Raw genomic sequence first — 11,629 nt, forward strand, 5'->3', positions numbered from 1 at the left:
TGAACTCCGGCCTGGGATTTTAACGAGCTGGCTGGGACCAGCCTATGGAATACTGGAGTGTTCTTGCCAAACCATGCTCAACCCTATATATACACACATGAATTGATATAGCACAATGGTGCATGAGACTTACTTGATTCTAACTATGTGCCTGTTTAAAAATCCAAGACTATTTCCTGGAACTGAATGGCAGAGAAGGCCTAAGAATTTTGTAGACAATGTCATACTACCATTAAGAAGTGCAGGAAATGAATTTTGGGAGGTTTAGGAAAATTTCTTTGAAATAATCTTACCCTAAAATAGAAATAATTGCAAAAGAACTTCGGTGCACTGCAGTACTGATTAAAGAAGCAGGTTAATTTATTTAGTAAAATGCCCTGCTCTCTCTTCCTACTCCTCTCTGTCATATAAAAATACCTCTTTGCTTAGACCTCTTGGGTGTGGGTGACCGTACGTCCTGGACTGGCCAGGACAGTCCCAGATTTCAGAGCGTGTCTTGGCATCCCAGCAATTGGAGAGAATTGAAGCAAAAGTCCTGAATTGGTGGGAACCTGGCTGCATGTGCCCAGCTTCTAAGTCAGGAGTCAGGCATGTATGGGAAGGTCCAGGCCAATCTGGGACTTTTGCTTCAGTTTTCTCCAGGGAGCCCAGTCCTGGTCCTGCAGGACCTGGTCCTGGTCCTGGTCCAATTCCACTGGTCTGCCAGTGTAGTCACTTGCCCAGTAGAGTGCAGGGGGCGGGGGAGCTGCAGGGTCATGGGGAGCTACAGGGCTGGCGGGGGGGAAAAGGGGGTGGTGCCCACATCCAGCAATAGCTGGGGTCACAATGAGTAAATTAAACTGGGTATGAAGGTGCTTTCAGTAGAAAACAACAGGGTTCTATTTTATTTCACATATTTTTGGATATTTTTCTCAGTTGCAAATAAACCTACTCAAAGAAGATCTGGAGCAGCAGTGAATCATAGGTTTGCCTCCCGAGCTCAGTTATTTTTGTTCTCTTTATATGCATGTTCAGTGTAGGCAGGCTCATCTTTCAGCTGGATTGGCACAGACAGCATCTGAACTTTAAATCCTAAACGTTCTTATGCTTCTACCAGCCTTTCTCCATATTTACGGCAAGCATGTTCAACAGCTTGCCAAGCTAGGGAGCTAGAGACCAGGAATTCTAAACTCTGGTTTACTCCATATTAAATGAAATACAACAAAATGTAGATTCTTTTTTGTGTGTTTTAAAGTATAAAGCACCTGCAAGTGTTGCTCTGCGTATCACCAGCACATTCCATAATTAGAAACTAAAATGGAAACTGTTGAAGAGATGTCCTTATATGAAAGATTTTTTGGCTTTTTGCTATTGCAACAGATTGTCAGTTATATCTCCAGTTATAATTACCACAGTTCACAGTGCAATAGATGCTGGAAGTCTACATCATGACATGCAAGCTCGTATTCAGAGGCATGCTAGGAAGAGTCATTCAGATTATCATTACTAACATTTCAGTTAATTCCTATTAGAAAGATGCACTCATATTGTGTTTTTGAGGAAGTTGGTAGAGCTGATCAACTAAACAGACCTGAATGTCTTCTTTCTGTAAAATCTAGTACAATATGTAAGGATAGTGTATTCACATCCATATAAATATGGGTTTATTTTATAATCTAACAGTCCTTGTTGCTATCAACTCAGTTTCCCCCCTCCCACAAACAAGTTACATTGTAGCCTTTCATATATTCAGAAAGTTGTCCTTCCCACACAATAAGCACTCAAGACCAACAGCACCCCATATATTTTGCTACAGCCAAAAATGCAGCAGAAATAATATTAGTTTTTAACATAACAACCCCCCACTGAAGAAGTTTAACAGGTTACTCACCATAAGTGAGAATGTACAGTGGTTTCCCATTTGTGTCCATAGTGGTTAGGCAAGGAGCTTTTGGTGAAATGGTCCCCCATCGCTGCAATGCTGCTTCTAGAGATGGCGGCCAATTTGTAACTACACCCAATTGTTCCCCACGCATAGCCAACATCTGAGCTCCCTCTGGCTTTGGTTGATTTGGATCTGGCTGTTGAACTTATGATTATGAAAAGATATAGAGTTACCAAATAAATTCTCTACTGTTGTTTATAACTGCAGAACCAAGAAAATACCTTACTTTTGTAAAATAACTTGAACACAATAAAATGTTAAAAGGTATGAAGGACACAATGGTCATTTTGTATATCAGCACTGTACGTAAGTGAACAAGTTATGGAGAAGTACAGTAAGATAATCTCCTCCTAACTTTCCATTCTTCATTAATTAATAAATGTCTCAGGAATGCATGTGCTTAGCCTTACACTTACTATACTAATAATAGAAAAAGGAATTACTTATTCATGCTACTTTATGCAAAGTTACTCTTTGAGAAAGACAAAAACTGTATCTACTGAAAAATCAACAAGGTAAAGCTGCAAGATAGAAAACTTGTTTTTTCTTTGAGAAAATGTAGCAATAAAGTGAACCACAGAATTATTAGAAAATGGAAATAACTCATCAAAATACACCAATTAAAGTTACACCCTATTACAATGTTTTGCTATAATTTTTATTAAATCAATGTAACTTGCAAATCTTTATATTCAAAGCATATAGTCAGCAGCTGTAAATCTTTAAATAAAACTATATATTCATTGACTTCTAGTTAGTATTTTCAGTACTTTATTGACCAACATTTAACATATTCTTCTTACTCTACTTCCTTCATAACTGGGTCTTTCACATTGATCCAGCTGTATGAAAGGAAATGATGTTATACACAGTAAGTGTTTTTAGGGCACAGGCTTTTCCCCCACCTTTGCTGATACACAAAGCAAGAGTGAACTCTAACCACTCTACTCTATGTGCAGGGCAAACAATATGGATCTTTGATTTCACTGCACTATTTTCAGGTTCATCATAAGCAGATTCTGTGGTCACCACCAGCAAGGGTTTACTTCACTTTTACAAAGCAAAATGGTAGAAGACAAATGAAGAAACATTTTACAGTGTGTGAGAAAGAGGTACCCAAAACCTTTTGAAAAACAGTCATTTTACCTTCTAACAATTCCTCAAAGTCATCTACAAAGAACTCTCGTAATGGTGGTCGTTTAGGCCGTTTTAGGGTATTGACCAGCTGTTGAATCTTTGCTGACACTCTGCTGCTCACTGGTACTCCTGCAGAATAGGGATCAATGGAGATATCAGTAGGCTGCTAAGCTGCATGGCTCCACATGGTAAGGGGGAGGGGGATAGGGAAAAAAAAAAGACTACAAGAGTGGAAACAGACATTGCCCTTGTGCCACCATAACAATTTTTATGGTGGCACAAAGGTCAAGCAAACAGACATCCATGCCCCATATTTCATTACAAATGCCTAAAATTTAGTGCCACGACATAGGTGGTAACAATTTCTGCCACTATTTAGCGGTGGATATCTGTTTGCTTTAAGGTATAAGAGCAAGGGCAACCCAGAGCTGCCCATGCTCTCCAGCTGCCCCAGACAGGTGCTCCTTAGGCTTGAAGAGCCCAATCCTGCATGCCCAGGAATTCCCATTCAAGACAGCACCTCTCAAGCCCCAGCACTGCCCGCCTGGCTTTCCCAGCTTACAGACGTGCCCTGGGGAATCTCCCTAGGGATGTCTCTTTAAGACGGAACTACATCACCCAATGTCCCACAGGATCAGTGGGTGGGACAAAGGGCGACATGTATTTCACCCAATCAAGTGGATCAGCTGTGTTGGGACACATCCCATCAGAGCTGATCCACTTGGTGATGTCTATTTCTAGCCATTCTGCAATGCCACCACAACTACAGTTTCATGCTATATACTGACTCAGCATTAAAGTATTCAACATGAAGACATACAGATTCATGCATCAAAAGGAACAAAGTCTGCTTTAAATTTAATAAAAAAAACAAAGTGCACACACAATGTCAGAGTGAAATTGTTTTAAGTTAGAAGGAAATAACATGCAGATTTGGGAAAAGAAGCACAGTAAGTACATGTTTCCTAGAAACAAATTTTAGAAATCTTCTAGATGGCTCTGGTGATGGCTAGCAGAAAAACAGGACTCAAGCCATGGGCTGCTCTCTCATCTACTAGCCAGATCAACATTGCCTAATTATATAGCTTTCACCTCACTGCAGCTGCAAATAGGGATCCAGTCAGCAAGAAAACCAGGTCACAGGTGTTTTTCAACTTCCTATTTATTTTAGGTTGAACTGGCCCATGCTCTTCTCATGCTACTTCATTTTAACTAACACTGAGATCCTCACAGTGAATTTCATTGGCCAATAGGTAAAGGTGCTTAACTGCAAAATTAACAGCAAAATACAGTTCCAAGTAAAAGCCACTGGGCACTTGTATAATATGATCCCAACAAGTACCTTCCCCTTTTCTTGTTCTAGACCGAGCATCTCACCTCTGCAACATAGGTGGCTCCTGATCTAGCCTCCCATAGCATTGCAAATGGGTCACCTTCCTGCCCCTTCTCAAGGGCTGGCTCCAATATTTTTACCGTATAATACAAATTGTGCTTTTCATAGTTGAAGCTGTTAAGCGTATACATAATACACTTGGTTTCAAAATCCCCACCTTTGCCAGAATCATGTTTAATCCATTTTAGGAAATGGAGCAATAAGGAAGGTTTTACAAATAACTGTTTTTCAAAACACTACTCAAAACAATTTTTTTTGCACAAAAGTAACTTTAAGATGCACCCTCTTCGTATAGCCTATATTATGCCATTTGAAAATGGTGTAGCTTTTCTTCTGCATGCACAGTAAAAGTAAATTCTAGGGTATAGACAGACTTACAGATGTGTGTCCAGGGACTTCGTGTGCTGATCCACAGTATTTGTTTCTTGTGTCCACTCCTACCTGCAGCAAGCAGGAGCTAAACCATAGTTGCCTAGCCTTGTTTCATTCATCCATTCAATTTAGTATGATTTTTTTCATCTGTCCATACCCCAGAGGAATTTTCAACTTTATTTTGCTGAAGTTTGCAAGCAATTTCTAAAGGAATCAGCTCAACTGATAAAGAATCATTTCTCTATCTTGATTTCACATGTACCAGTTTATTTTAGGACTTATAAAAATACTATACCTGCTGTGTGGCCAAAGAAAACAAGGAGCAAGTGTGTACAATTGACCACTCAAGAGGGGGAAGTCACAATATTTAAGAGAAAAACAATTATTTGTGACATACCATCACCAGTTTCCATAAGTTCAGCATTGCCATACTTTGGTGCCACCCGTGCTGTGGATCCTTGTGGTCTTTCTACTTGTATTGAGTGCTCTGAGGTGTAAGTGGTAACATCTGGAGGGGCAGAATGATTTTCTGTGAAAAATAAGTTAACAGGTTTAATCACATCTCTCTAGATATGAAGGGGAGAAGAGGGTTGGGGAAACAGAGGAGGGATACTACTTGTGTTTTCTTATACAACTACTGAAAAATTCTTAACGGCAAGCTTTTATGTCAATCCTAGCTATTGACATAAAATCCTAGCAGCTACTCCAATAAAATTATCACTCACAAAATTCCTTGCTTGTCTTAAAATTAATACATTCATAAGCTGCCCAGAAAACTGTGTCCCACCTCAGCTGTCAGTGCCTAACATTGCTTATATTACTTAGATGTCTAAAAGCTCAGAAAAGAAGTACAGAGTGTGACATTATCAGGCTGTTGCCCCTTCCTCCTTTTATATTTAAGTTAGGTTGAAGTTTGTGGCCAACTCCAGTTAGAAACAAACCTAAACATATATACTTCTGATGGATTATTTCTTCAATAATCAAAATAGAAGAAAATCACAACATGTTAAGTTCCATCACATAAAACTGGCAATGTAGACCAGTTTTACAATCTCAGCGTTTCGATTCCAACAGTTTCAATTTCCAAAAAGAATTTACTGGTACATCAACATTTTTCAATCAAGGCATGATGGTGAAATAAATCCGGAAGAATGCAATAGAATTTAAAGAAACATGAGTGTTACACTGTGCGTGGACACTTGCTTGATTACTATTTTTAGATTGAGCTATTTCAATTCATCCACAAAAACACTCTTAGCTTCCAGAAAGCAAACATGATTTGATCTGACTCATGACGTTACTGAACAATTCCAGAAAACTAATCTCCCTTTTTCACAGCTTGGTAACTCAGCGTGCTTCCACAGCTTATTTTCAGATGTTCTAAAGTTTGACTCTGTGTTACCTACAGATTTGCAATGTATTCCTGGTTGTGTCAATGAATTTTTTTCCATGTTTTTAGCAGCATTAGAGTAGGTAGACAAACTCAATTAGTGTTTAACAATATTTTCTATTTAATAAAATAAATGATCACCAGCAGTTCTCAAGATACAAAAATAGATAAAACCTTTTACTATTTCCTCTAAAATGAAAAAGAACAAAATCAGATTGATGAAGATTGTATCAGCCCTTTTAAAATGGCAAGTATTCTGGATAAATCAGTTTGACTCCACTATTTAAAAATATAGTGCATTTGCCTCAACTACACTTGCAACTTGCTCATTACCTGAAAGCTTTGTCCTCTTCTGAGTTTTGTAATAGAAAGATTTGCTTATACTTTTTATATATAAATTAAATCTGTAAACGAGTTGAAAGTACTGTATTTCCAGTGTCCTAAAATGCATGTATAGTCCAAATAAATGCAAAATAATTATCCAAGATGAATACACATTCTAGACACCATCTAACTCTATATTACAATTGCATGACAAAAACATTAGAATATGACAAGTGATTAACATTCTTGCTACTCAATATAAATGTAAATGTTCCCTAAAAACCTTTTAGTTTTTATCCAACTTGTCCAGTAACTATCCTGCATATACATTAGCACAATACGGAAATGCACAGTGCTTCTTAGAAATGTTTTTAAAGGCTTGTAAAGAAACAAAAATTGATAGTACATATCAATAAATGTATCGTTTATAAAGTTATTTTAATGAAAATGCCAAAGCAAGTAGCTTTACAAGGGGGCAACATATTGCTCTTTTCTTTAGTTCATGTTCATCTAGTTTACAGCTTCAGTTTCAATAACCATCTGATGCAGATGGGATGCAGATAGGATTTTTTGGGCTCAGAGTACCTTAAAAAATTCTGACCATTTATGCAGTAAATGTCTTGTGCTTGAAATGCACATAAGAAATCTCATAAGGTTCAACAAGGACAAGTGCAGAGTCCTGCACTTAATCAAAACAATCCCATGCACCAAGACAGACTGGGGGCTGACTGCCTGGGCAGCAGCTCTGCAGAAAATGACCTGGGGGGGTCACAGTGGACAATAAGCTGAATATGAGCCCACAATGTGCCCTTGTTGCCAAGACAGCTAGAAGTATACTGGACTACATTAGTAGGAGCGTAGCTAGAAGTAATTATTCCCCTTTATTTTGCACTGGCGAGACCACATCTGGAGTACCGTGTCCAGTTTTGGGCCCCCCACTATGGAAAGGATGTGGACAAGTTGGAGAAAGTCCAGCGTAGGGCAATGGAAATGGTTAGGGAGCTGGGGCACATGACTTCTGAGGAGAGGCTGAGAGCAGCCTTTAACTACCTGAAGGGGGTTCCAAAGAGGATGGAGCTGGACTGTTCTCTGTGGTGGCAGATGACAGAACAAGTAGCAACGGTCTCAAGTTGCAGCAAGAGAGGTTTAAGCTGGATATTAGGAAAAACTGTCTCACTAGGACGGTGGTGAAGTACTGGAATGGGTTACCTAGAGCAGTGGTGGAATCTCCATCCTTGAAGGTTTTTGAGGCCTGGCTTGACAAAGTCCTGGCTATAATGATCTAGTTGGGGATGGTCCCGCTTTGAGCAGAAGGCTGGACTACATGACTCCTGAGGTCCCTTCCAGACCTAATTTTCTACGATTCTATGAATTATTTCATCCGTGACTCATATTTTCAGGGCAATATTTGGTCATTCTTACTTTTATAATCAGTGATTGAATTATCCAATAACTGAGCCAATCAGAAAGCACACATCTGCTAATACATTGGATAGGAGATTATGACTAAGGACATAATTAATTTTAATATATTATTGATATAAGGGAGTATTTTTTGAAGCTGGGTTTAAAATGTCAAGTAATAGATAACATTTTAACAGTGGTAAGCTTGAATACCCTTAAGATTGTATGCAACAAATCAAATACATGTTTAAGTTCAAGTATTTCTTCCAAACTTTGGTACTGGGATAATTTAGGCAGTGATGACAAGGTATGCTGATGACAAGGCAGTGATGACAAGGTCAAAGCAATGTTAGTTGGGTCCAGATACCATCCCATGGGGCACGGTGATGAGTAGGCTGTGAAGCAGTAACGGTAACTTCAGAATTTGTAATCACAACAGTATTAGACTATTCCACAAACCACTCTAATTTTGACAGATTCTTTAGCACAAGAAGTAGAAACAAAAGGGACACACAAAGAATTACTGCTTTGCATGCCTGATTCTCCTGTGCAGCCCAAGGCTTGGGCGAAAGACCTGGAACTATTGATGATGCTCGCACGCAGCAGTAACTCCTCCTGTCCAAGTAAATCTCCTTGTTATTGGGTGCATGCCATAAGAGCAATAAGTTACTGTAATATCACTTCCAGGGGAAAGCATAGTTCTTGGAAGAATGGTAGAAGAAAAGCAGCTCCACTTGGATTATCAGGGATCTGCAGTGCATGGTTCTGTTTCTGTACGAATGAAGATCAGAATAATGTGCCATAAATATCTTCTCCTATCTGTTTGTTATATCCACCTCTGCTCTCTTGCCCTTATATTGCTGTTTAAATCACTGTCTTTCCATTTCTCTGATTCTAAAATGCTCCACTCCTGCCAGGGTTACTGAACTGTTTGGATTAACACCTCCCTGCCCCCTACCCGCCCACCCCATAATAATGAAGTACCAAACAGAGGCTGCTTCTGTCTGTTTCTTTTCCTTTTGTGAATGGCCTTCTTGTTGGACAGTCTAGAGCAGCAGTGTCAAATGCACCTGTCCCACCCTCCCTTGACAAAATCCAGACAGCAGAGTTCTTTGAGCGCTGGATCCAGAACGCAGGGCTCCTTGCAGGCCAGATCTGAATGCGGCAGTGGGATCTGTGAGCATTACTGTAGCTGTTGCTTGCTCCCCACCACCAACACACATCCCCAGTGTAGTTCTCTACCCCAGATAACAGAAGTGGGCCCCACCACCAAATTCCCAACTCTTCTAGGAACCCCCTAACCCATATCCAATAGACAAGCCCCCTAGCCTATGGCAACCTCTCTCACAATGAAGTGCCATCACTGGCTAGTCTGCCCCGAGTGCAAGTGAAATCCCTGACGATGAAATGTAGCATTTATTCAGATAGGAGGGTCTAAATTAAGCCACTGATGTAATCCGTATAATATCTGCCCAGCCTTCGCATCAGATAACCTGAAGCAGCATTTGAGTTTCAGAGTTAAGAATAATGAACCTGACACACACACTGATGAAAAAGTAAGGGCAGTGACAGCTATAGGACTTCAAAGCCTTTCTTCTACAAAATATACATCTTTGCGTCATCTTCTCTTCCCATCTTTTTCAATCTTCTTGTGTTATAAGATCACAGCCTGAACAGCTGCTCCCAGTTAAGACTCCACTTATTCGTACCACTGGAATTATATAATTTACCACCATTTTGCCAAGGGAAAAAGAGATAGTAGCTCAGTGCAAATTCATTTAAAAGAGATTATGACATACTGACTCAGTCCCACATTTGGAGAAGAAAGAGCAGTCACAGAGTAATCTCTTTGTGGAACTAATGGAAGTATTGTATAGTGGGCAATCACAATGCTTCCAGGGGCTCTGGAGAAGCACCATTACTTTCTTCTGACAGGCCAGCTCTGTTGGTTGATGCGGACGGGATGCTTAGGGCCATGGCTCTACTCATCCTGAGTCAACTGAAGTTCTTCTGGCTGCATATTATCCAGGAAACGTGCAACACCATGAATCGGCTCTGTGTACCACTGTCAGAATGCAGAAGAATTTGAAGGTTGTCACAGAGGCGTCAGCTATTCCTTGTGGCACATGTTCACATATTAATTTTATAAGAAACCTAAGTTGCCTTTAATTTGGAAAGAGGCCCTTGATTTTCAAATGAAAGACACATGTGAGGCATATAGAAGCAGGACCAAGACCCTTTTTTTCAAGTTACATAACCCTTCAGCCTGTACCTCAAAGAGAGAGCAGCCCCCCCCGGTTAATATGCTGATTTGCTTGTTCACTGGCAAGCTGCCTTCAGTCTGTTTTGTGCTCTTCTTAATTAAATAGCCCATTCCCTTAGAATACTAGAAATTTCTTGGCCAAATTATATGCTCCCCAACTTGCAAAGTTCCTTTTCAATGACGCTTTGCTAAAACATTACCACCAAATATCTTTTAGTGAGTCCCTCTTCATAATATAAAAGCATAACAGCTATTTCAGAAAAAACTTAGCATTAGGCAACTGCACTGCACCGAACACATCTAAGACTTAAGCAAGAAGTAAAACTGACATGTACTTACTGTCTATTCAATTATTAGACCCTTCCTATTTTGTTTTGCTGTGCACATATTACTTTTACTGCTCTTGATATTAAATTCTAGTTGCATTCAGCAGCTGACTACCTTGGAAAGGAGCTCATTTTCTTAGACTAAAAACTGGGGCTTTGCACATGTAAGCATTGAGAAAAATATTTTCATTGCATGCTATATTAGCTTTATGAAAGAGCATCTGTGCTTCATAAAAGCTTATTTTTAAAGATGCAAGCTTACGTGGGTGCATGTTTCCTTATTCGGCCCCCACAAAGTGGTCCCATTCTAGCCTTGACTCTGGTTGTTCTGGCACAGGTACCATTATTATTTTGCAGAAGTATTTTATCTTTTTTTTTAAAGCATTTTTAGCTGCCACTTAACATGATATGCAAATATGTGGTGGTTGCAGTCCTTCAATATGTGGCGGTTGCAGGCTGACCTGCTCCACCGGGCTTTAAACTAAGCCCGTTGGGGGACGGGGGGACTACCGTCACTGCTGGCCCGCTGAGCAATCCTTGCAAAGCCAGCAGATCACGGCGCTTCAGGGAGCCCACCCCTGCCCCAGCCCTGGTAAAATCTGTGTGCAAGGAAGGAGCCCCCCAGGAGGCACTTGCCTGCCTGTACACTAATGCCAGGAGCTTGGGGAATAAGCAGGAGGAGCTCATCCTCCTGCTCAGTGCAAATAATTACGATGTCATAGGGATAACGGAGACCTGGTGGGACTCCACCCATGACTGGACCACGGGGATAGATGGCTATACCCTGTACAGGAGGGATCGTGTAGAGAAAAGGGGCGGGGGGGTAGCTCTCTATGTTAAGGAAAGCTACACGTCCCTGCAAGCCAATATTGGCAACCAGGGTGGACGGCTGGAGACCCTCTGGGTTAAAATCCATGGGGAACACGGCACAGGGGACACAATGGTGGGAGTCTATTACAGACCTCCCACCCAAAGTCCTGAGCTTGACCAGGAGTTTGCCCAGGAACTGGCTGAGGCAGCCTGCTCCAGGACCATGGTTGTCCTGGGTGACTTCCATTACCCGGACCTCTCGGGGGAGGGTCGCCAAGCCAACTCC

At 40.7% G+C, this 11,629-nt stretch overlaps 1 protein-coding gene across 6 annotated transcripts in view; it reads right to left on the minus strand.

Moving 5' to 3' along the window:
* Window positions 1-11,629, minus strand: part of DIP2C (disco interacting protein 2 homolog C) — a 203,134-nt gene that overhangs the window by 141,056 nt on the left and 50,449 nt on the right. For all 6 annotated transcript variants that reach the window (XR_003094383.1, XM_025205760.1, XM_025205758.1 and 3 more), the window contains 3 exons: window positions 5,224-5,355; window positions 3,071-3,190; window positions 1,871-2,068 (listed from right to left, as the gene is read on the minus strand). Coding sequence is in view for 5 of the 6 variants with exons in the window: in XM_025205760.1 (XP_025061545.1) it covers window positions 1,871-2,068; window positions 3,071-3,190; window positions 5,224-5,355 (450 nt within the window). In the remaining variant the exon portion in view is untranslated. The remainder of the gene's footprint in view (window positions 1-1,870; window positions 2,069-3,070; window positions 3,191-5,223; window positions 5,356-11,629) is intronic.

The sequence above is a fragment of the Alligator sinensis genome, unplaced genomic scaffold (assembly GCF_000455745.1).
Source record: "Alligator sinensis unplaced genomic scaffold, ASM45574v1 scaffold370_1, whole genome shotgun sequence".
Classification (NCBI taxonomy): Eukaryota; Metazoa; Chordata; order Crocodylia; family Alligatoridae; genus Alligator; species Alligator sinensis.